Genomic DNA, 24,332 nt, shown 5'->3' on the forward strand with positions numbered 1-24,332 from the left:
GCCGTTTCCAGCTACAATAGTCATTTACAACATTAACAATGTCTGCACTGCATTTCTGATCAATTTGATGTTATTTTAATGGACCAAAAAATGTGCTTTTCTTTATAAAACAAGGACATTTTTAAGTGACCCCAAAAGTTTGAACGGTAGTGTATATAGAGATTGTTTCCAAAGTTTGATATCTTGGCATTTTGTTTATTTTCCCCTCTTGTTTTATATAGTAGGCCATGCACTCAAAAGAAGTGAGTCTTCAAACTGATAAGCCTATATGTTGTCATTGCAGGAAGAGAAAAGATTAACCCAATCACAGTGCATTTATATGACACTAAGAGAGTGCACAGGTTCCTTGATATGTGCACCACCACCAGTGGGCCAAAGTGCAGCACAGCTGAAATTATCTACCAAAGATAGATGGGGCTTGCAGGAGAACAACATACCACAGGATAATGGTGTGTCCATTGATAATGCACCTGTTAAAAGGTGCTATGAATTCCATCACTCAAGGTTAAAGGAAAGTCCAAACATCAATGTCCATCACATCATCCACAACACTGCCAAAAAGGCTGGACAGGGTTTTTCCTGAGGTGTATAGCATACTAAGTAGATTAGATGTATGTATGCTTTGAATTACTTAAATTCAATCTAATTCCAAGCAAGAACATTTATTATAGAATGATTGAATGAAATTTGTTTGATTACAAGTTTTTTTGCAGGTGTCCAAATTTGATGTTGAGGACCTAGTCGTGGAAGTTAAAAGTTACCTGACAGATAAACACTTTAACCAAAACCACCTGTTTTCGTAGGTGTTGAAATACCCAACAGAGTACATTTGAATGGTTTGAAATCAGCATGTTATCTTGTCACAGAGGATTAAATCATCTTCCCCCGAGCAGGAAATCTCACTCAAAGCCATCAGCCCTGGGATGTAGTTAGTTGCACACCCTGGGCCGAACGCGGTGAAACACCCTAAACTGTAAGAAATCAGTTAATTTTTTAACGGTAGATATTTTTCCCGTTTGCTCTCCATAAAAGCTAGGTAAGGAGGCAAATTATGCCTTTGCAGCCTGGACGGAGGATGCTTTATGTACGAGCCGGTCCACAAGTGGATTACCTCGAATGCACACCAAGTTCAGACGATACTGAGACTCCTGACCGGCTGCCTAGGCTACACATTGGCTTTTTCACCGACACCCGATAGCAAGGGCGAAATGTTTCGTGTACCTAAGACGTTAAGGACGGTCCTTAACGTCTTTCAGATGGCTAACTACTGTTAGTCGTTAGCTAGATTTTAAGATTGAGTTGAAAGAAGTATTGTAAACCACATTGACAATTAGTACAGAAAATGTTTCCGTTAACACAAACTGTTGAAAAGATTTTATTATCCTCGGAATATGCTAGATTTGTTGTTGTTGTTTTAAAAGCTAGCTTGTTCTCAAACAACGACGAGGCGATGTGTTGACCTCACGGTTGTGGAAGTGGGAACAAACATTTTATTTCCTGATGCCGTTGTTCTTGTACCCCATGCTACAGGGTTACACCACAGGAAAAAAACCAATCATATTCGTTGAAATACATGACACTCCTCCCCCTGATCGTAATAGGGTGCACCCTTCTCGGATCATGCACAACCCTAACTAGATAGGAATACAGAAGAAAAACTGCATAACAACTTTTGTTAAAAATGTGAGTTTTTTTGTGTAACCCTTTCACTTTGGTACCAACTCGAAATATTTATAAGAGACGAATTTACTGGGTGTTGAAAATAGGAAATTGTTTTGACTATTATACTGCTAGGGGGTTGGGTTGTCGTAACTAGCTACTTGATACCAAACGTTAGCTGCTAGCTAGCTAAACAACTAATCAAGAGCTGGCAAATCCTACATTCTTTGTTGACAAATTGCCCCGTACATTTGAGAAATAACCATTTCCCGAAGAGGAAAAATACCGACTATCAAACTTAAAGAGCTGGCGGATGCTGGATAGCTAACTACCACTGCCTACTAAGCTATTCTTATCCTCCTGGATGGCAAGCTTGTGTGCATGAGCACGCTTCCTTCCTGTACGTTTTATTCTCTAGCTGGTGCAAATGGAGTCAACGATGGACCCAACGCCTAATGTCACAGATAACTTGTATAAAAGTAAGTAGTAAATGTTATTAGCTATTTTCTTTCGTCTCATTTAGTTACCTACCATAAGGTAAATTGTCACATGCATGCAACTGCAGGCTGTTGTGCTAGTGAAGTAATTTATTGAATGGGTTGTTTTTATCCCCTCTGCTTCCGTTGTAGCGATACACAACATGGCCAAAAGTATGTGGACACCTCTTCAAATTAGTGGATTCGGCTATTTCATCCACACCCGTTGCTGACAGGTGTTTAAAATCGAGCACACAGCCATACAATCTCCATAGACAAACACTGGCAGTAGAATGGCCCGTACTGAAGAGCTCAGTGACTTTCAACGTGGCACCTTCATAGGATGCCACCTTTCCAACAAGTCAGTTTGTCAAATTCCTGCCATGCAAATTTCTGCCCCGGTCAACTGTTACTGCTGTTATTGTGAAGTGGCTCAGCCGCAAAGTGGTAGGTCACACAACGGGGCCGCCGAATGCTGAAGCACGTAGACACTCACTACCGAGTTCCAAACTGCCTCTGGAAGCAATGTCTGCACATAAACTAGAGCTGTTCATTGGGAGCTTCATGAAATGGTTTTCCATGGCCAAGCAGCCGCACACAAGCCTAAGATCACCATATGCAATGCCAAGAATCGGCTGGAGTGGTGTAAAGCTTTCCGCCATTAGCCTGGAGTAGTGGAAATGCGTTCTCTGGATTGATGAATCACGCTTCACCATCTGGCAGACCAATGGACGAAACTGGGTTTGCGGATGCCAATAGAACCTACCTGCCCGAATGTATAGTGCCAACTATAGAGTTTGGTGGAGGAGGAATAATGGTCTGGGGCTGTTTTTTATGGTTCCGGCTAAGCCCCATAGTTCCAGTGAAGGGAAATCTTAACGCTACAGCATAAATTGCATTCTTGACGATTTTGTGCTTCAAAATTTGTGGCAACAGTTTGGGGAAGGTCCTTTCCTGTTTCAGCATGACAATGCCCCTGTGCACAAAGCAAGGTCCATACAGAAATGGTTTGTCAAAATCAGTGTGGAAGAACTTGACTGGCCTGCAAAGAGTCCTGACCTCAACCCCATCTTTGGGATGAATTGGAACACGGACTGTGAGCCAGGCCTAATCGCCCAACATCAGTGCCCAACTTTACTTATGCTCTTGTGGCTGAATGGAAGCAAGTCCCTGTAGCAATGTTCCAACATCTAGTGGAACGCCGTCCCAGAAGAGTGGAGGCTGTTATAGCAGCAAAGGGGGGACCAGCTCCATATTAATGCCCATGATTTTGGATTGAGATGTTCGACTTTCAGGTGTCCACTTACTTTTGGCTGCAACTAGTGTATCTAGTTGCAGCAAGCTATGGACTATTAGGTGATTACAATCCAATGTGTTTTGTTTACAGTGACTGAAGAGGACGTCAAGAGGTTAATAGAACTGCGTTCCTCCAATGAGGCTCTTTTCACAGGAAAAAGAAATGCTGCCAAGGTTGCCTGGAAGTATGTGAGGGTTGTCATATGTATGAAATTGTATACACCAGTATACCACAATCAGGGTTGTAACTGTTTTCTATCTTTAACTGTGCAGTGCAATTCTAAAGGGATTAGGACTTGAGGGAAAGCTGACAGCTGACCAGATTGCCAAAAAGTGGGAAAATCTGAAGACTAGATACAAGGTAAAGTGTGTGTGTGTGCGCACTTGGAAGAATGAAGTTGGGTGTTTACTGATATTGTAAATATTTACTGATCATGTCATAAAAACAAAAAAGCTTCATCCCAGCAGAGGAGGCTGGTGGGAGGAGCTATAGGAGGAAATGCTGATTGTAATGGCTGGAATGGAATTAATGGAACAGAGTCAAATGTGTGGTTTCCATATGTTTGATACCGTTCCATGAATTCCATTCCAGCCATTACAATGAGCCTGTCCTCTTATAGCTCCTCCCACCAGCCTCCTCTGCATCCCAGTCATAGTCCCACTTCTGTATTTGTCTTTTTCAATTAGGATTTAAAATACCCTTTTCTTGGGAAGGACACTGTTTCTACTAGCATAGCCTCCTGGCCATGGTTCCAACTTATGGATGAGGCCATGGAAGGACGCCTCTTCAACAGCGCCCACGTTTTGGCGGTGGAATCTTTGTGTGGTGAGGATCCGGGTGCTCCCTCGCCATTAACCAACGAGAGAGAACAGGGGACCGAGGGTGCTGACATTTTGGAGTTCTTGATCAAAACGGAGATGGAGGACAGTGCAGGGACAGGGAACTTGGAAAACAATGCAACAGTTAACACTGATGCAACTCAGACTGGGGCCCCTACTACTATGGGCTGGCGAAGAATGTCAGAATGCTCATATAAAAGTAAGTGAGCTGCGCATACTCTGTGATTGTGTTGATAGGTTGACAGTTAATGATTTATGCAACCTTTATTTTTCCAGGAGGTCTGTCTAGATTCTAGTTCTTTAGTAATTGTAGTTATTGATTGTTAGTAAGCTTGCTGCAAAAATAGTGTTACTTGATACAAGGTAATCATTCATATTACTGATATTGTTTCTTGCTCAACAGTGACAGAGCAGGAGACGGAGAGAATGATAAAGCTGCGTGCCGTGAATGAGGCCCTCTTCACAGGCAGAAAACATACCGCTAAGCCAGCCTGGAGGTGAATATGTCTGGGATGGGCAGATGCAGACCATATTTTTGCCCAGAACATTCTGTTATTGTCTGTCCCTAATCCACCCTAGCTCTTTCACACTTACACATGTCTAAAAGGACTGGATAGGCTAGCTAGGAAGACATTTTTACCTATCAGAAGGTAAAATGGAGCTATTACCCTATTGCTTACACCTATTTGATCATTTCAGATTTCGCTTAGTGTCCTAAGTGAGAATTGGTTTGCAAATTATTGTCTCAAGTTAACCATTGTTGTTTGTCTCCATGTTTTCCTGCAGAGCTATTTTGAATGTGTTGGGTCTTCAGGGAAAGGTGACTACTGACCAGCTAGCCAAAAAGTGGGATAATCTCAAGAGGCGATATAAGGTAGTGTGAGAGAGTGATGGCAGTACTCAACTAGTGCATTTGTGTACCGTAATTTCCGGACTATTAAGCGCACCTGAATATAAGCTGCACCCACTGAATAATTTATTTTATTTTATTTTGAACATAAATAAGCCGCACATGTCTATAAGCCGCAGGTGCCTACCGGTACATTGAAACAAATTAACTTTACACAGGCTTTAACGAAACACGGCTTGTAACAAAAATAAATAGGCTTTAACGAAACACGGCTTGTAACAAAAAATAAAAAATTAGCAGTAAACTTTAGTTGTCTTTTTGCACTGAGTCAATTCCTCACGCTGCTGTTTCCAACGTCTTATCATCGACTCATTAAGACCAAGCTCCCGTGCAGCAGCTCTATTTCCTTTTCCAACAGCCAGATCAATCGCCTTCAACTTGAAAGCTGCATCATATGCATTTCTCCGTATCTTTGCCATGATGAGGTTGACAAAATGACTACCGTAATCAGAATGATGGGAAGTTTGAGAGCGCTCGATTTAATCTAAACAGTAACCAAAAAAGTTGTTTGACCGTAACCCGTTCGGCAATTTCATTGGTCTAATGAAAGCTTCATGCCGCCAAAAAACTGAGCACGTCACAGAATGTTATTTTATTTTTGAAAAAAAAATTGAAAGCGGGAAAAATCCATATATTAGCCGCGTCATTGTTTAAGCCGCGAGGTTCAAAGCCTGGGAAAAAAGTTGCGGCTTCTAGTCCGGAATTTACGGTATGTAACTTGTATTAGTGAACTTTTAGTGTAGTCTATAAGAAACATTCTCCTAGTCTCTTGAAGTTATTATTGATTCACAATCTATCTCGCATCACCTCCTGCACAAATCTCCTCTCAATTCCACTCCACACTGCTCTGTCCACTGTGTTGTTCCTCTTTTGGTGCAGGAGTTGAAATGTCCAGCCCGCGGCATGGAGAGCAACCCAAATTCCTGGCCCTGGTTCTACCGCATGAATGATGCTGTCGAGGGGCGTTTCGCCGGCTGCGCCCCCATCCTGACGCCAGTAGTAGAGGAGGGTGATGAGGAGTTTGAGCCCTCTCCACCACCGAGGAAGAGGGCTCGTCGGACACCAGGGAGGGGGGGGATGTCGGAGTTCTTGACAGAGTCAGAAATGGATGAACTGGTAGAAACGGAGGATAGGAACGGTGCAGCCATGTTCCCAGGGGCCGCCATAGGGGAGTATCACAGGACCGCGGAATTCTCATATAAGCGTAAGTGATGTTTTGCCTTTTTAAAGGGATGATTTGCTCAAAATACAAAATGACTACAAAATCAATATGATTTCCCACATAGGCTGGTATTAGTTGACCCAGACAGTTTTAAAGTGCATGTTTGAGCTATTTAGTTACGTTCACCATCTTGTGACCCTAAGCCTTATGAATTATTGGTAATATGCTAACTAGTAGCAACAATAACTGATTAACAGCTTCTATCTCCAGGCCATCACTGTTAAACAGTTACCACTAGCCGACATCCGCCCAGTACCCTGCCCTGAACCTTGGACACTGCCACTAGCCGGCTACCACACAGTACTCTACCCTGCACTTTAGAGACTGCTGCCCTATGTACATAGTCATTGAACACTGGTCACTTTAATAATGTTTACATACTGTTTTATCCACTTTATATGTATATACTGTTTTCTAGTAATGGCTCATCCTATATAACTACTGCTATATACACCTTTTCTATTCGCAGACAATCCATACCGTCTATACACACCATTCGCATACATATAGTACCTGTCAAAAGTTTGGACACACCTACTCATTCTAGGGTTTTTCTTTATTTCTCCTATTTTCTACATTGTAGAATAATGGTGAAGACATCAACTCTATGAAAACATATGGAATCATGTAGTAACCAAAAAAGTGTTAAATCAAAATAATTTTTACATTTGAGATTCTTCAAAGTAGCCACCCTTTGCCGTGATGACAGCTTTGCATATGCTTGGCATTCTCTCAACCATGAGGTAGTCACCTGGAATGCATTTCAATTGACAGGTGTGCCTTTAAAAGTTAATTTGTGGAATTTCTTTCCTTAATGTGTTTGAGCCAATCAGTTGTGTTGTGACAAGGTAGGGGTGGTAAACAGAAAATAGCCCTACTTGGTAAAAGACCAAGTCCATATTATGGCAAGAACAGTTCAAATAAGCAAAGAGAAACGACAGTCCGTTACTTTAAGACATGAAGGTCAGTCAATGCGGAAAATGTCAAGAACTTTGAGTGTTTCTTCAAGTGCAGTCGCAAAAACCATCAAGAGCTATGATGAAACTGGCTCTCATGAGGACTGCCACAGGAAAGGAAGACCCAGAGGTACCTCTGCTGCAGAGGATAAGTTCATTAGAGTTACCAGCCTCAGAAATTGCAGCCCAAATAAATGCTTCAGAGTTCAAGTAACTGACACATCTCAACATCAACTGTTCAGAGGAGACTGCGTGAATCAGGCCTTCATGTTCAAATTGCTGCAAAGAAACCACTACTAAAGCACACCAATAAGAAGAGACTTGCTTGGGCCAAGAAACATGAGCAATGGACATTAGACCGGTGGAAATCTGTCCTTTGGTCTGATGAGTCCAAATTTGAGATTTTTGGTTCCAAACACCGTGTCTTTGTGAGACGCAGAGTAGGTGAACGGATGATCTCCGCATGTGGGGTTCCCACCGTTAAGCATGGAGGAGGTGTGGGGGTGCTTTGCTAGTGACACTCAGTGATTTCTTTAGAATTCAAGGCACGCTTAACCAGCATGGCTACCACAGTATTCTGCTGTGATACGCCTTCCCATCTGTTTTGGGCTTAGTGGGACTATCATTTGTTTTTCAACAGGACAATGACCCAACACACCTCCAGGCTGTGTAAGGGCTATTTGACCAAGAAGGAGAGTGATGGAGTACTGCATCAGTTGACCTGGCCTCCACAATCACCCGACCTCAACCACATTGAAATGGTTTGGAATGAGTTGTACCGCGGAGTGAAGGACAAGCAGGCAACAAGTGCCCAGATTATTGGTGAACTGCTTCTAGACTGTTGGAAAAGCATTCCAGGTGACGCTGGTTGAGAGAATGCCAAGACTGCAAAGCTGTCAAGGCAAAGGGTGGCTACTTTGAAGAATCTCAAATATAGCACTTTCTTTGTTTACTACATGATTCCGTATGTGTTATTTCATAGTTTTGATGCCTTCACTATTATTCTACAATGTTTACACTGAGTATACAAAACATTAAGATCACCTGCTCTTTCCATGACATAGACTGACCAGGTGAATGCTATGATCCCTTATTGATGCCACTTGTTAAATCCACTTAAATCAGTGTAGATGAAAGGAGGAGACAGGTTAATGGAGGATTTTTAAGCCTTGAGACAATTGAGACATGGATTGTATATGTGTGCTATTCAGAGCGTGAATGGGCAAGACAAAATAACTGTGAAGAACTGTAACACTGCTGGGTTTTTCACGCTCCACAGTTTCCTATATGTATCAAGAATGGTCCACCACCCAAAGGACATCCAGCTGACTTGACACAACTGTGGGAAGCATTGGAGTCAACATGGCCCATGGGGGGAGTGCAACTCAAAATTAGGAAGGTTTTCCTAATGTTTGGTATTCTCAGTGTATACTGTGGTCCTGAAGCTAATTTCCTCTAGTACTATCCATTTTGCCATGGGGGTTTTGTTCTGTGTATTTAAATACTGTATTCTCAAAAGCGCATTCTATTGCATTTTAGTTAGTTTAAACACAGCATATTTATGTATATACTGGATTCTTGACAAGGCTCACTAATATATCTACTGTGTAAATTCATCGTGTGTGTGTGTGTGTGTGTGTGTGTGTGTGTGTGTGTGTGTGTGTGTGTGCGTATAGATTGCATTTGGGTTACAGTGCTATTTGGGTTGTTAATTGGATTCATTCGAACATTTTCTTGTTTTTTATATGTATTTGTGTACTTGATTTACATTTTACTACATTGTTAGGAGCTATTATCATAAGCATTTCGCTGCACCCACTATAGCATCTGCTAAACCGTGTACGCGACTGATTTAACTTTGATTTGAACAAGTTACTTCGATAACACGTCTTTGTGAAGAATAACGCTAGTGGTTATATTTGCTTGCATTACAGTGACTGAGGAGGACACCAAGAGATTGATAGAGCTGCGTGCTTCTAATGAGGCTCTTTTCACAGGAAAGAGAAATACTGCCAAGCCTGCTTGGAGGTGAGTTGGCTTGTGTTGGAAGAAAGTATTTGGCTAAATAAAAATCTGCTATTTCCAGTCAATGTACTCGGTTTATTTTGTAAATCCCTTATTTCTCTGCAGGGCAATAGTAAAAGAGATGGGCCTCGCAGGCAAGTTGTCTGCTGATCAGGTCTCTAAAAAGTGGGACAACCTGAAGACAAAATTCAAGGTAACGTAACTAGTGTGTGTCTATGTACAATCTCACCCTATTTGTCAGAGCCTGTGTGTTTACTTGCACATGTATGTAAACATCCATGCTTATTTGTGGGACCGGAGGATGGGTACCGGAGAATGGGTAAGTCTCTCTAAGTTTTATCTCCCAATAAGTTTAGATCTTCTTTTGTCCTTTAGGACTTGAAGTACCCGCCACGTGGCATGGAGAACCAGAGCAGCCCTGCCTCCTGGCCTTGGTTCCAACTTATGAATGATGCCTTCGAGGGCCGACTGGCCGGGAGAGCCCCCAAAATAACGCCTGTATGGATGAGCGAGGAAGACTACTTGTTTGTATCCTCGCCGATGCCTACAGAGAGAGACCCGTGTCCCATGCCAGAGAGTAGTGGGATTTCGGAGCTGGAAGAGGCAATGGGACCAGGGGACACAGATGTGGATGGAACGGTTACGTTCATCGATGCCAGTGGAGAGGAGTGCCCCACACCTTTGGAATTCTCCTATAAAAGTCAGTACCATTTCTTCATGTCTCAGAATGTACTTTTTAAGGAGGATAAAATAGACTTTTTAAAATGTATGAATGTTGACAAGATATGAGGTAAACAAATATCCACTTTATTTTTGTTTTGATGACAGTGACAGAGCAGGATACGAGGAGGCTGATCAAGTTACGGGCTGCCAATGAGGTTCTCTTCACTGGGAGGCGAAATGCTGCCAAGACTGCATGGAAGTTAGTAGGATTTAGTATGAAAATGAATGTCAACGACAAAGCAATGAAGTCAGATATGTATTATCAAAACTCATTGATCATGTTTGTGTGCAGGGCCATTTTAAAAGAGTTGGGTCTCCTGGGAAAGGTGTCAACTTACCAGGTGGCCAAGAAGTGGGACAACTTAAAGAGGAGATATAAGGTAAACGATCAAGTGTTTGTTTGCTGCTAATGTGTGCAACATGAAATAAACCAAACTGTAAGTGGATAGAAATCTGTGTCTTTAGCGAAGGACCAATCCTTCCTAATGCACATGCATTGCTCAAACACTGTAGTCTGCTCTGTGTTTGTGTTCTATAATTTATCTCCTGTTCTCTGAACAGGACCTGAAGTACCCTCCTGTGGGCATGGAGAGCATGGCAGACAATGCTGCTTCCTGGCCATGGTTCTACCTCATGAACGAGGCCATGGAGGGGCGCCTCGCTGCCAGCGGACCTGTCCTGACCCCTATAACGGAGGGCGACGACCCAAAGCCTTCCCCTTCGCAGCCCGTTCGAAGTAGAGGACGCCCGTTGCTGGACAGGGGCGACACCACACTGGAGTACGACCAAGAGATGTATGCGGACCCCGCCACAGAGGAGTGCCACCGGGCCACAGCGGAGTGTGAGAGGGCCCTGAGAGAGGAGAGGTTGGGTAGGGGGCCAGCTGGGGCCACTGCTGCTCACAAGGGAGTGACACTGGAGAGAGAGTGGGAGATGGTGGAGAGGGAGAGGGCAGCGATAGAGGGGGATAGAGCGGCAGTGGACAGAGAGCGTCAGTGGCTGGAGAGCGAGAGAGCCAACTTGGCAAGAGAGAGGATGCTGTTGGAACAGGACAGGATGGCCCTGGGGAGAGAGAGAGAGGTCTTTGAGAGCCAGAGGGCAGCAGTGGTGATGAACAGCGCTACAGTGGTTCACACTGGACACATCAACCACTGTGGGATGGGGATGTAGACTGATGTTGTAGACGGATTGGAAGCCAAGGACTGATCAAGAGCTTTCAAGTTAATTGGAGAACAGACTTTTCAGCATGTTTTCACCTTATTGGCTCGAGATTAATCTCTTTTTACACTATCTCTAAACTTAATGGTTTGTTCAACTAAACCAGTGAGAGATTTCAATCTGTGACACTGCTCACTTGTTTTGAATGATATTTGGACATTTCTCTGTGTTGTATTTCTTTTGACAGAAAAGGCTAATGATATAAGCCTTAAAGTTTTTGTGATTTGACTCAGTTATTTCAATGACCTCATACCGTCTTTTCAGTCTTGGTAGCAATTACAGTATATTGTAATAAAAAAAAAAAATAAGCACCATAAGTGAGAGAACTGAACGCTTATAAAAGTACTAACTTTTCAAATGTCTCTGTGAAAGCTGTTTTCACTTTCAAACAATTAAAATGCTGTAAAGTACTGCTAAAAAAGTATGGAAGTGAATTATTTGAAAAATCTAATTGCGGTAGGGGACAGGGTTTAGTTGAGAATATATATTTTTTTGTTACATTTAGCATCACTCAAGGGAAATGTACAGTGCGTTCGGAAAGTATTCAGACCCCTTGACTTTCCACATTTTGTTACGTTACAGCCTTATTCTAAAAGGATGGAAAAACAATTTAATCAAATCTACACACAATACCCCATAATGACAAAGCAAAAACAGGTTTTACACTTTTTTTTTGCAAATTTATAAAAAATAAAACTGATCACATTTACATAAATATTCAGACCCTTTGCGCAGTACTTTGTTGAAGCACCTTTGGCAGCGATTACGTCCTCAACTCTTCTTGGGTATGACGTTACAAGCTTGGCACACCTGTATTTGGGGAGTTTCTCCCATTCTTCTCTGCAGAACCTTTCAAGCTCTGTCAGGTTGGATGGGGAGTGTTGTTGCACAGCTATTTTCAGGTCTCTCCAGAGATGTTCAAGTCCGGGCTCTGGCTGAGCCACTGATAAGGGAATTTATATGTTTAAGGTATTGACTAAAGAATTCCACCCTGAAGCATAATTGTTAGTTATAACATATATAATGAATAATTAGAATGATAAACTTCAGTCCAATAAGGTTTGGTCGAGACAAGTAGAAATGTGTGTATGTGTGTGGTTTGGTTGAGACAAGTAGGGTGTGTGTGTGTGTGTGTGTGTGTGTGTGTGTGTGTGTGTGTGTGTGTGTGTGTAAGAAAACACAGAACAATTAAACTATTCATGACCTGACCTGGTTAGAACTCTGGGAAACTTACGACAGGACAGGGAGTCCTGTCAAGGTTCATCTAATCTCGGGAGGAGGGAACTGCCAGCTTGGAAGTGATAAATGAGTGGTGAGAACTATGAGGAAAGATACATCCCACCTACTGTTTGTGTGTGTGTGTGTGTGTGTGTAATCCTACTGTTTGTGTGTCGGTATGTGCGTGTATTAGGTAGGGAGTGAGTTATAAAATGGCATGTCTTTGTATTATGGACTTTAGAACGTTCTCTGAATAAACTGTACGGACCTTTTGCATAAGCTGAGTCTTTGACTAATTATTATTAAACCCAGGGCCTTACAAACCTCGGGGATTGGTCAAAGATTAAATAATTGTTAGTTATCATCATTGGGATTGAAAATTCTCGTGACAGCTACTCAAGGACTTTCAGAGTCTTGTCCCGAAGCCACTCCTGTGTTGTGTGCTTACGGTCGTTGTCCTGTTGAATCTTCGCTCCAGTCGGAGGTCCTGAGCGCTCTGGAGCAGCTTTTCATCAAGGATCTCTCTGTACTTTGCGCCGTTCATCTTTCCCTCGATCCTGACTAGTCTCCCAGTCCCTGCTGCTGAAAAACATCCCCACAGCATGATCCTGCCACATTTTCCATGTACAGTGCCTTAAGAAAGTATTCATACCCCTTGACTTATTCCACATTTTGTTGTGTTACAGCCTGAATTCAAAATGGATTAAATATTTCTCTCACCCATTTATACACTATACCCAATAATGACAGAATGAAAACATGTTTTTCAACGTTTTTGCAAATGAATTGAAAATTAAATACAAAAATATCTAATTTACATAGGTATTCAGACCCCTGAGTCAATACATGTTAAAATCACCTCTGACAGCGATTACAGCTGCGAGTCTTTCTGAGTCCGTCTGTAAGAGCTTTGCACATATGGATTGTACAATATTTGCACATAATTTTTTTACATTTCTTCAAGCTCTGTCAAGTTGGTTGTTGATCATTGGTAGACAGCCATTTCAAGTCTTGCCATAGATTTCCCAGACAATTTGAGTCAAAACTGTAACTACGCCACTCTGGTACATTCAATGTAGTCTTGGTAAGCAACTCCAGTGTATATTTGGCCTTGTGTTTTAGGTTATTGTCCTTATTCTAAAACTGATTAAATAGTATTTTTTCCCTCATTAATCGACACACAGTACCCCATAATGACAAAGCAAAAACAGGTTTTTAGAAATGTTAGCAAATAAATTAAAAACTGAAATATCACATTTACAAACCGTACCTACAGGGGTCTTAAAATTCTAAATCTAATGTCTAAATGATCCTTGGTATGACCATCTTAAAACAATTCAATATGTTAGCTTAGTAGAAATCCAACCCTGGGCTATAGGGCAGGAATATGACCCTTCCATTTGAAAAGATAAATGTTTCTTCCATAGTTCAGAGAGAAATTGACAATTCATTTTACAGCATCAGAACCTCAAAGTAACAGTATTTTAACATCTTCCAAGAATAGCTATTCATATACAGTGGGGCAAAAAAGTATTTAGTCAGCCACCAATTGTGCAAGTTCTCCCACCTAAAAAGATGAGAGAGGCCTGTAATTTTCATCATAGGTACACTTCAACTATGACAGACAAAATGAGAAGAAAAAAAATCCAGAAAATCATATTGTAGGATTTTTAATGAATTTATTTGCAAATTATGGTGGAAAATAAGTATTTGGTCAATAACAAAAGTTTATCTCAATACTTTGTTATATACCCTTTGTTGGCAATGACACAGGTCAAACGTTTTCTGTAAGTCTTCACAAGGTTTTCACACACTGTTGCTGGTATTTTGGCCCATTCCTCCATGCAGATCTCCTCTAGAGCAGTGATGTTTTGGGGCTGTCGCTGGGCAACACGGACTTTCAACTCCCTGCAAAGATTTTCTATGGGGTTGAGATCTGGAGACTGGCTAGGCCACTCCAGGACCTTGAAATGTTTCTTACGAAGCCACTCCTTCGTTGCCCGGACGGTGTGTTTGGGATCATTGTCATGCTGAAAGACCCAGCCACGTTTCATCTTCAATGCCCTTGCTGATGGAAGGAGGTTTTCACTCAAAATCTCATGATACATGGCCCCATTCATTCTTTCCTTTACACGGATCAGTCGTCCTGGTCCCTTTGCAGAAAAACAGCCCCAAAGCATGATGTTTCCACCCCCATGCTTCACAGTAGGTATGGTGTTCTTTGGATGCAACTCAGCATTCTTTGTCCTCCAAACACGACGAGTTGAGTTTTTACCAAAAAGTTCTATTTTGGTTTCATTTGACCATATGACATTCTCCCAATCCTCTTCTGGATCATCCAAATGCTCTCTAGCAAACTTCAGACGGGCCTGGACATGTACTGACTTAAGCAGGGGGACACGTCTGGCACTGCAGGATTTGAGTCCCTGGCGGCGTAGTGTGTTACTGATGGTAGGCTTTGTTACTTTGGTCCCAGCTCTCTGCAGGTCATTCACTAGGTCCCCCCGTGTGGTTCTGGGATTTTTGCTCACCGTTCTTGTGATCATTTTGACCCCACGGGGTGAGATCTTGCGTGGAGCCCCAGATCGAGGGAGATTATCAGTGGTCTTGTATGTCTTCCATTTCCTAATAATTGCTCCCACAGTTGATTTCTTCAAACCAAGCTGCTTACCTATTGCAGATTCAGTCTTCCCAGCCTGGTGCAGGTCTACAATTATGTTTCTGGTGTCCTTTGACAGCTCTTTGGTCTTGGCCATAGTGGAGTTTGGAGTGTGACTGTTTGAGGTTGTGGACAGGTGTCTTTTATACTGATAACAAGTTCAAACAGGTGCCATTAATACAGGTAACGAGTGGAGGACAGAGGAGCCTCTTAAAGAAGAAGTTACAGGTCTGTGAGAGCCAGAAATCTTGCTTGTTTGTAGGTGACCAAATACTTATTTTCCACCATAATTTGCAAATAAATTCATAAAAAATCCTACAATGTGATTTTCTGGATTTTGTTTTCCAATTTTGTCTGTCATAGTTGACGTGTACCTATGATGAAAATTACAGGCCTCTCTCGTCTTTTTAAGTGGGAGAACTTGCACAATTGATGGCTGACTAAATACTTTTTTGCCCCACTGTACAATATGTAGCAGAAACAACATGTAATTAATATGAGAACATCAGTTCATAATCTGTAATAGTCCCACAAATCCTCAATTATGAAATGGGCCCCTGACCACGGGGGAGTAGCAGCATAATGAGCCATGACAGACAGAGAGGGGACAGGGGAGACTTCACCTCATACCAGCATGGATGAAATGATGACATTACTCAGTCAAATCAAATCGAGCTTTATTTATACAGCACATTTAAGACATGGAATGCAACACAATGTGCTTCACAGGAAAAAATAAAAAACTATGAAAATAGAAACTAAAATATTTACTACACAACAAACATAAGAGGATAAAAAAATAATAATAAACTGAACGACTAAAAAGCACCCTAAGGAAAAGAAAAGCTAAAAAGGTGTGTTTTAAGATCTCTTTTAAATTTGTCCACAGTTTCAGCCCCCTCAGGTTCTCTGGCAGGCTATTCCAGAGGCTGGGGGCATAATAACTGAAGGCATGCCTCTTGGTCCTAGGCTTTGAAGGCCAGTGACAGTGGACCTGAGGGACCTACTGGGTACATAACTTAAAAGCATGTCTGACATGTATTGTGGTGCACAATTGGGAATTGATTTAAAAACCAATATAAGAATCTTAAAATCAATTCTAAAACTCACAAGCAGCCAGGTGTGACCTTAAAACGGGTGTAATGTGTGCTCTCCAACTGGTATTGGTCAGTTCCTGTGCTGCAGCATTCTGTATGTTTTGCAGTTGACCAAACAGGTAAGCATTACAGTAGTCAAGCCTACTTGTAATAGAAGCATGGATGAGTCTTTCTGTACCAGCCTGAGAGAGAAACGGCTGCACCTTGGCAATCTTTATTGCCCATGAATTAAAATGTGGGGCCATTTTCTCAGATTCTCTCATTGTGCTTTGGCTCCAACAATAAGTACCTCGGTCTTTAGCTGGAGGAAATTTTGAGCCGTCCAAGTATTTCAATCACTAATACAGTCTAATAATTTATCAGTGGAGCTAAAATCCTCTGGTGACACAGAAATGTAAAGTTGTGTATCGTCTGCGTAGCAGTGAAAATCAATGCTGTGCTTTCTGATAACTCTGTCAAGGGCTAACATAAAACTGAACAGTACCGGACCCAAAATCGAACTATGTGATATGTATTTTCTTTGAGTTATGTTCACCAAGGGTGACAAACTCTCGAAAGGTTCAATAGGTCCTAAACCAATTTAGGACCAACAGTGTCAAATGCAGCACTTAAATACAAGAGTAGGACAGAGAGCTGTTTGGCTTCTGTGTTGGCTCTAAGATAATTTACCACTTTAAGGCTGTCTCTATGCTGTGGTGGGTCCAAAAACAAGATTGGATTTTTTTTTAAATACAGTTTGCACTTAAATTATTTAGCGGTTTGTAAACCAATTTCTCCAGAATTTTGTTTCAAGCGGCACATAAGAATCATTACTATAGCAAACATCATTAACAGTCCTCACATCAACCAAACAAACCAAATCCCATTATGCAGTGGCTTGCGAAAGTATTCACCCCCCTTGGCATTTTTTATATTTTGTTGCCTTACAACCTGGAATTAAAATAGAGTTTTGGGGGGGGGTTGTATCATTTGATTTAGACAACATGCCTATCACTTTGAAGATGCAAAATATGTTTTATTGTGAAACAAACAAGAAAAAAGACAAAAAAAAACTGAACTTGAGCGTGCATAACTAGTCACCCCCCCAAAGTCAATACTTTTTAGAGCCACCTTTTGCAACAATTCCAGCTGCAAGTCTCTTGGGGTATGCCTCTATAAGCTTGGCACATCTAGCCACTGGGATTTTTGCCCAATCTTCAAGAAAAAACTGCTCCAGCTCCTTTAAGTTGGATGGGTTTCACTGGTGTACAGCAATCTTTAAGTCATACCACAGATTCTCAATTGGATTGAGGTTTGAACTTTCACTAGGCCATTCCAATTTAAATGTTTCCCCTTAAACCACTCAAGTGTTGCTTTAGCAGTATGCTTAGGGTCATTGTCTTGCTGGAAGGTGAACCTCCGTCCCAGTCTCAAATCTCTGGAAGACTGAAACAGGTTTCCCTCAAGAATTTCCCTGTATTTAGCTCCATCCATCATTCCTTCAATTCTGACCAGTTTCCCAGTCCCTGCCGATGAAAAACATCCCCATAGCATGATGCTGCTACCACCATGCTTCACTGTGGGGATGGTATTCTCGGGGTGATGAGAGGTGTTGGGTTTGTGCCAGACACAGTGTTTTCCTTGATGGCCAAAAAGCTCAATTGTAGTCTCATCTGACCAGAGTACCTTCTTTCATATGTTTGGGGAGTCTCCCACATGCCTTTTGGCGACCACAAAAAGTGTTTGCTTATTTTTTTCTTTTAGCAATGACTTTTTTTCTGGCTACTCTTCTGTAAAGCCCAACTCTGTGGAGTATATGGCTTAAAGTGATCCTATGGACAGATACTCCAATCTCCGCTGTGGAGCTTTGCAGCTCCTTCAGGGTTATCTTTGGTCTCTTTGTTGCCTCTCTGATTGATGCCCTCCTTGCCTGGTCCGTGAGTTTTGGTGGGCAGCCCTCTCTTGGCAGGTTTGTTGTGGTGCCATATTCTTTCCAATTTATAATTATGGATTTAATGGTGCTCTGTGGGATGTTCAAAGTTTCGGATATTTTTTTATAACCCAACCCTGACCTGTACTTCTCCACAACTTTGTCCCTGACCTGTTTGGAGAGCTCCTTGGTCTTCATGGTGCCGCTTGCTTGGTGGTGCCCCTTGCTTAGTGGTGTTGCAGACTCAGGGGCCTTTCAGAACAGGTGTATATATACTGAGATCATGTGACAGATCATGATTGCTCACAGGTGGACTATATTTAACTAATTAGGTGACTTCTGAAGGTAATTGGTTGCACCAGATCTTATTTAGGGGCTTCATCGCAAAGGGGGTAAATACATATGCACGCACCACTTTTCCATTTTTTGTTTTTTAGAATTTTTTGAAGCAAGTTATTTTTTTAATTTCACTTTGGATTATTTTGTGTATGTCCATGGCATGAAATCCAAATATTAAAAAACAACATTTAAATTACAGTTCGTAATGCAACAAAATAGGAAAAATGCCAAGGGGGATGAATACTTTTTCAAGGCACTGTAGATACTCTAGTCCAGTGCAACTTCTAGCATGTGGGCAGTAGTGAAAAAAGTACCCAATTGTCATACTTGAGTAAAAGTAAAGAAACCTAAGTAGAAAATGACAAAGTAAAAGTGAAAGTCACCCAGTGAAATCATACTTGAGTGAAAGTCACCCAGTGAAATCATACTTGAGTAAAAGTCTAAAAGTATTTGGTGTTAGATATACTTAGTATCACAAGTAAATGAAATGGTTAAATATATTTAAGTATCAAAAGTAAAAGTATTAATCATTTCACATTCCTTATATTAAGCAAACCAGACAGAACCATTTTCTTTTTTTTATTTACGGATAGCCAGGGGCACACTCCAACACTCAGACATAATTTACAAACAAAGCATGTGTTTAGTGAGTCCGCTAGATCAGAGGCAGTAGGGATGACCAGGGATGTTCTCTCGATACGTGTAAATTAGACAATTTTACTGTCCTGCTTAGCATTCAAAATGTAACGAGTGTTTTTGGGTGTGAGGGAAAATGTATGGAGTAAAAACTACATTATTTTCTTTAGGATTGTTGTAAAGTAAAAGTTGTCAAAAATATAAATAGTAAAGTACAGATACCTCAAAAAACGACTTAAGTAGTTCTTAAGTACTTTACTCCACTGACAGTTAGACACTGGAAATGAAAGCCAGAGATAGGTTTTTAAAGCTTTTGTTTGTATATTGTATGCTGTATTTATTCATTAACATGTTGCTTATTTGTATATTTGTTAGCCAATTTATCTGCTATTGAATATTAACCTGTCTATTTATCTGCTTTTTGTACTCAATATTCTATGTGACTATAAAACAATTTGCACTAAATAATAAAATGTCATGTTTTTTATTGAAACTATTATGAGTAGCAGTTATTTTTAATACAGACAGGAGTATTTCACGATGTGTCAATGGAAGCAGCCATATCAAAACTTTGATCCACTCTGCCGGTATGGTCTTCAATTTGTGCTACCAGTTATTTTCTCCAAACATTAATGTGTACTTTAAAATATATATATTTACAATGTTGGGACTGTACCGTATAATGTATGATTGTAATGTAAAAGAGTAGACCATCAAATCACCAGTACATCCCTGAAAATAGGTGGCGATAATGTCCTAATAACTGCGCTGTCAATGTAAACAAACCCAAGAGAAAGAAGAAGAGACGCCACTCAATGTACAATAAATATTTTCCTACAAAAGGCTTTGCATACTGATTGATAGCAGGGACTGTTATTAGTCAAAAATGGGTAAGATTCGTTGCTACTTTACAGTTTACTTTTAGAGTTATCGACAAAATTTTACATGAAATCAATGTTTAGCCACTGATTAATGTCTGACCATCATCAACCAACGTTTTATCTTAATATTTTGATGTATGCCTTAGTGTTAGCATTAGCTAGCTAGGTAGGCTGTTATGGTAAATGTACGATTTCCTATGAATAAATTATGATTATTTGGTTATTCTTTGAGGTATGCCAGACGAACGTTTGCTGTCCAGTCAATGTCTAAAATACAGATATCGATATGTTGCTCTACTAGCTGGGTCGTTCCACTAGTAGAGTACATTTTGGGTAGTGTAACTTTGTCCAAGAAAACTATTAATTTCACCTAACATTCTGTCATAAAGAGCACATTTTCAACTTCATATTTTTATTTTTTTCCCCATCTCAAGGGGTTAAAATGGGGAAAAATGTTTTCATATTTTTCAGACTTCTAGGAATATTTGAACCCACTTAACCCCAACCTTTCCTAACATTTTAACCATCATTGCAAAACCCTAGTTATTTTGTTGCCATTTTCTGTTGTTTTTTTTTGGGTGGAAAACTGAGCAGTCGAGCAACAGGTTAACCCTCTTGCCCATAGATAGATTGACTAGAAATGTTTTAACAATTTCAATCTGCTGAAGCTTGCATTCAATTGCCCCTCCCTGTTACACACAACACGCTTATATTCCCCCTGTCACGAGGGGATTTATGCGTGATTTAAGATGAAAACCTCAACCCTTTTACTTTAAAGGCACTTTATTGGCATTTAGTCTTTTTTGTTTTACTTGTAAAAAAATGTAATGTAAAAAAAAACTTTTAACTGCCTTTGAAGTAACAGGGTTGACCATAACAGCGTTGAGGTTTTCATGTAAGCTTGTGTGCAACAGGGAGGGGCAATTGAATGCAAGCTTCACACAAATTGAAACTGTTAAAACATTTTTAGCCAATCTATCTATGGACAACAGGGTTAACGTGATGCTCGACGGGCTCCGTTTTCCACCACCAAAGAAACAACAGAAAATGGCAACAACATAAATAACTAGGGCTTTGCAATGATGGTGAAAGGTTGGGGTTAAGTGATCTTCCTAGAAGTCTGAAAAACATGACGAGGGACATGTCAAAATGCAGATTCTTGCCACTTTAGCAAGTCTTTATTCATATAAAAATCGGATTCATAGAATTTTCCATGTGGTCTATATTAAATGGCACGCCAATAATGGTGAACAATTTCTACCTAAAATATCGAAGGGAAACAACCAGCTATCTACCTGAATTACTGGTTTGACCCTCGCTCTGCAGGCATCTCGTATTACATATTCAAGAAAAAAATAACTTGCTGACAAGTGAAAGTGAATGCATACCAGACAGTGCTATTATGTCTTTAGTAGAATTCCTTTCACAATGTGATGAATTTAGCAGACCTGACAGTTGACATTAGTGTTTGTCCTTTGAAGTTATCTGTATAGTTTGACAAATGTTATGAGTAAAGTATTACCACTTTAATCTTCTTTATCCCTCCTGCCTTGTTAAATCTAGGTGGGTTCTTCTCCAGTCTTTTTTCTGGCCTGTTTGGCACCAGGGAGATGAGGATACTGATCCTGGGGTTGGATGGAGCTGGGAAAACCACAATCCTTTACAGACTTCAAGTTGGGGAGGTCGTCACCACTATTCCCAGTGAGTGAAAATACTGAACTTCTTCTCAGTGCTGAGGAACACTCACACTGATGGCCTAACTCCTGCATGCCCATACGATGGTATGTCTTGCAACAGATAAATTGGTCACTGAAATGGCTCATGCAGTGAATGACATGCAAACAGTTACGATTAACCTACAATACTAGAAATTTGTTGACTTACCATTCTCTTTTTTTTCAGCCATTGGTTTCAACGTGGAAACGGTGACATACAAGAATCTGAAGTTCCAGGTGTGGGATCTTGGAGGGCAGACCAGTATTAGGTATTGACATTCCTGACTTCAACTTATTTATTGTAGCATATGTCTCACACATATCTGAATATTGCAACCATTAGCAGTCCGTTTGTCAAGAGTCAACCAACAAATGTATTGGTTACACTAATGTTTCTTCTTGCATCTTTCTCTGTTTCAGGCCTTACTGGCGCTGCTACTACTCCAACACTGATGCTGTTATCTATGTAGTGGACAGCAGTGACAGGGACAGGATGGGAATCTCCAAGTCTGAACTGGTGGCTATGCTTGAGGTATAAGTAATGTGGCTTTAGTAGCTTGTATAAAAGCCTTTCATACTTGAATATGTTTACTGGTCCCATGGCTCACACTAGCTCCTTTTATCCATGTACTTGCTATATTTTGATGGAATTGTGAGCTAAACAGCATGTGCAGTCACAGACTATGTGTCCAGATATAGAGGATCTGTCTGTATTCTCTCTGCAGGAGGAGGAGTTGAAGAAGGCTATACTGGTGGTGTTTGCCAACAAGCAAGACATGGAGCAGGCCATGACTCCCACTGAGGTCGCCAATTCCCTCGGCCTGCCAGCACTCAAAGACAGAAAGTGGCAGATCTTCAAGACCTCCGCCACCAAGGGAACAGGGTTGGACGAGGCCATGGAATGGTAATTGAATAGGAACCAAATTAATGAGGCTGTTTAGTTACGACTAAGGCCGTTTTTGTGTGTGTGTGTGTGTGTGTGTGTGTGTGTGTGTGTGTGTGTGTGTGTGTGTGTGTGTGTCTTTCAGCTGTTAAGATGATGACAGTTTTAACTTATCATTAAATTAATAACATGGTTTGCATTAGGAACAAGAATATGAATGACAAGCTGAGGTGTCATTCAATATACAACAACAAAACTAAATAATTGTTCTGTTTCTGCTTACTCCTTAGGCTGGTGGAGTCTCTCAAGAGCGGACAGTAACCTCAGCCTAACACCATGCAAATAAATGTGACTTCCCGCCGCATATTTATGCTCCTGGGCCTGTTTCCCAAAAGCATCTTAAGGCTAAATTCATCGTTAGAATCTTCGTAGGAGCATTGTTAAATCTCTGAGCTGTTTCCCAAAACCATCGTTACTAAAGTTGCACTTGAAAACACTCATTATTTACCAACTGCCTCACCACTCGTAGAACAGCTAAGTGCATCGTTATGTTTTTGACCTTCTGTGTCACTTTATTTACAGAAGATCTCTGCTAAATATAGAATCAAGATGTTCATCTCTCTGATTGTGACTGCCGATAACTTCAGAACGAAGTTGACTACAAATACAAAGTTGCTAAAGTCTTTGCAGTTGTTACAAACAAGTGAAGGATAAAAATCTGCTTCAAATTAAAACCGAGATGACAGCATTAAAAGATAAATAGGCTACATGGGTCTATATATTTCAACCATATTGAAATCAATGTCATGTTCAATCAATTGAATTCTATTTAGCCAATTATTGTCTGTATCTAATTTTTGCCTCGATATATTTTGACGTGTAACAACATGTGCGCAATGATGTGCTCAATATGTGATTTTGTGCATTATTGGGTAAGCATTATACGTTGCCTCAATATTTGCAGCCAGCCATAGGTGGTAATATCTCTCTAGGAGCTGATCCATCATCAGGATTTTGGAGTAAGATTTGAAAGGAGAACATTTATTTGAGAGCAGCGCTGCTTTTGTTTTGGTCCTATCTGTATCAACACATGGTCTAACAATGCTTTTAGCGAACGTTCATTCTGCATGTTGTTTTGAGAAACGGACGTTACATCTTCGGCCGTTGTAAGAATGAGGCATCATTAAAACACTCCTAAACCAAGTTCCGTGGCTATCAGGAAACCGGGCCCTTAACTGAATGGTTTGCCTTGTTGCAGGGGACATGCAACAAGGCAAAAAGATGGTCTTTTTTTTATTGCTGTCCCTGAGTCTGATGTTTTACATCGGGTTCAATTTAGTTCCTATCAATTTCCCTTTTCTATTCCTAGTATATCTAGCTAGGTGGACTCGTTGTTGAGTGTATAGTGTGTGTGTGTATATATATTTTTTATTTTTTTAAGTTATGATATGTGGTTGTCTGTGTTTTTTTTTGTGTGAAGTGACTCATTATTGGTCCTGATAAGTTGGGTTAATTGATTTTTAATATTTATTTATGTACATTGATAATGGCGTTAATGATAATGTAAATACAAAATATTAAATAAATCAACATCGTATTTGCAAGTGATGGCGGTTACTGGTATGTGAATTTACATATTAAGTGCGGGAGAATATAACCACAGTTTTCAA

At 40.8% G+C, this 24,332-nt stretch overlaps 2 protein-coding genes across 6 annotated transcripts; both read left to right on the forward strand.

Moving 5' to 3' along the window:
- The first annotated feature begins 1,597 nt into the window (after nt 1–1,597).
- Nucleotides 1,598–12,822, forward strand: LOC106573326 (uncharacterized). Of its 5 annotated transcripts, none has more exons than XM_082962597.1 (14): nt 1,620–1,683; nt 2,078–2,138; nt 3,523–3,616; nt 3,705–3,792; nt 4,119–4,470; nt 4,675–4,768; nt 5,058–5,145; nt 6,061–6,385; nt 9,294–9,387; nt 9,490–9,577; nt 9,760–10,084; nt 10,213–10,306; nt 10,400–10,487; nt 10,669–12,822. In XM_082962597.1, the coding sequence occupies exons 2-14, from the start codon at nt 2,087–2,089 to the stop codon at nt 11,275–11,277; spliced, it is 2,391 nt and encodes a 796-aa protein (XP_082818723.1). In that variant the 5' UTR covers nt 1,620–1,683; nt 2,078–2,086; the 3' UTR covers nt 11,278–12,822. The 5 variants fall into 5 exon arrangements, with proteins under 5 accessions (XP_014003756.1, XP_082818723.1, XP_082818721.1 ...); XM_082962595.1 differs by having other exon boundaries at nt 1,661–1,683; nt 2,032–2,138; XM_082962598.1 differs by lacking the exon at nt 3,523–3,616 and having other exon boundaries at nt 1,666–1,683; nt 2,032–2,138.
- A 7,130-nt stretch (nt 12,823–19,952) lies between these two features.
- Nucleotides 19,953–24,270, forward strand: LOC106573329 (ADP-ribosylation factor-like protein 1). Its single transcript, XM_014148287.3, has 6 exons — nt 19,953–20,073; nt 21,628–21,765; nt 21,967–22,048; nt 22,200–22,311; nt 22,505–22,683; nt 22,953–24,270. Exons 1-6 carry the CDS (start codon nt 20,070–20,072, stop codon nt 22,981–22,983), a joined length of 546 nt encoding a protein of 181 aa, XP_014003762.1. The 5' UTR covers nt 19,953–20,069; the 3' UTR covers nt 22,984–24,270.
- Nucleotides 24,271–24,332: the final 62 nt, after the last annotated feature.

The sequence above is a fragment of the Salmo salar genome, chromosome 16, assembly GCF_965601325.2.
Source record: "Salmo salar chromosome 16, fSalSal1, whole genome shotgun sequence".
In the NCBI taxonomy this organism is placed as follows: domain Eukaryota; kingdom Metazoa; phylum Chordata; class Actinopteri; order Salmoniformes; family Salmonidae; genus Salmo; species Salmo salar.

Bases quoted from the DNA above. Each gene is read 5' to 3' on its own strand.
- LOC106573326 (XM_082962597.1), top strand. From the start codon at position 2,087: ATGGAGTCAACGATGGACCCAACGCCTAATGTCACAGATAACTTGTAT. The intron at 4,769-5,057 runs GTGAATATGTCT...GTTTTCCTGCAG, and splicing joins ACCGCTAAGCCAGCCTGGAG to AGCTATTTTGAATGTGTTGG. The intron at 6,386-9,293 runs GTAAGTGATGTT...CTTGCATTACAG, and splicing joins CGCGGAATTCTCATATAAGC to TGACTGAGGAGGACACCAAG.
- LOC106573329 (XM_014148287.3), top strand. The intron at 22,049-22,199 runs GTATTGACATTC...TCTCTGTTTCAG, and splicing joins GGAGGGCAGACCAGTATTAG to GCCTTACTGGCGCTGCTACT. The intron at 22,312-22,504 runs GTATAAGTAATG...TTCTCTCTGCAG, and splicing joins AACTGGTGGCTATGCTTGAG to GAGGAGGAGTTGAAGAAGGC.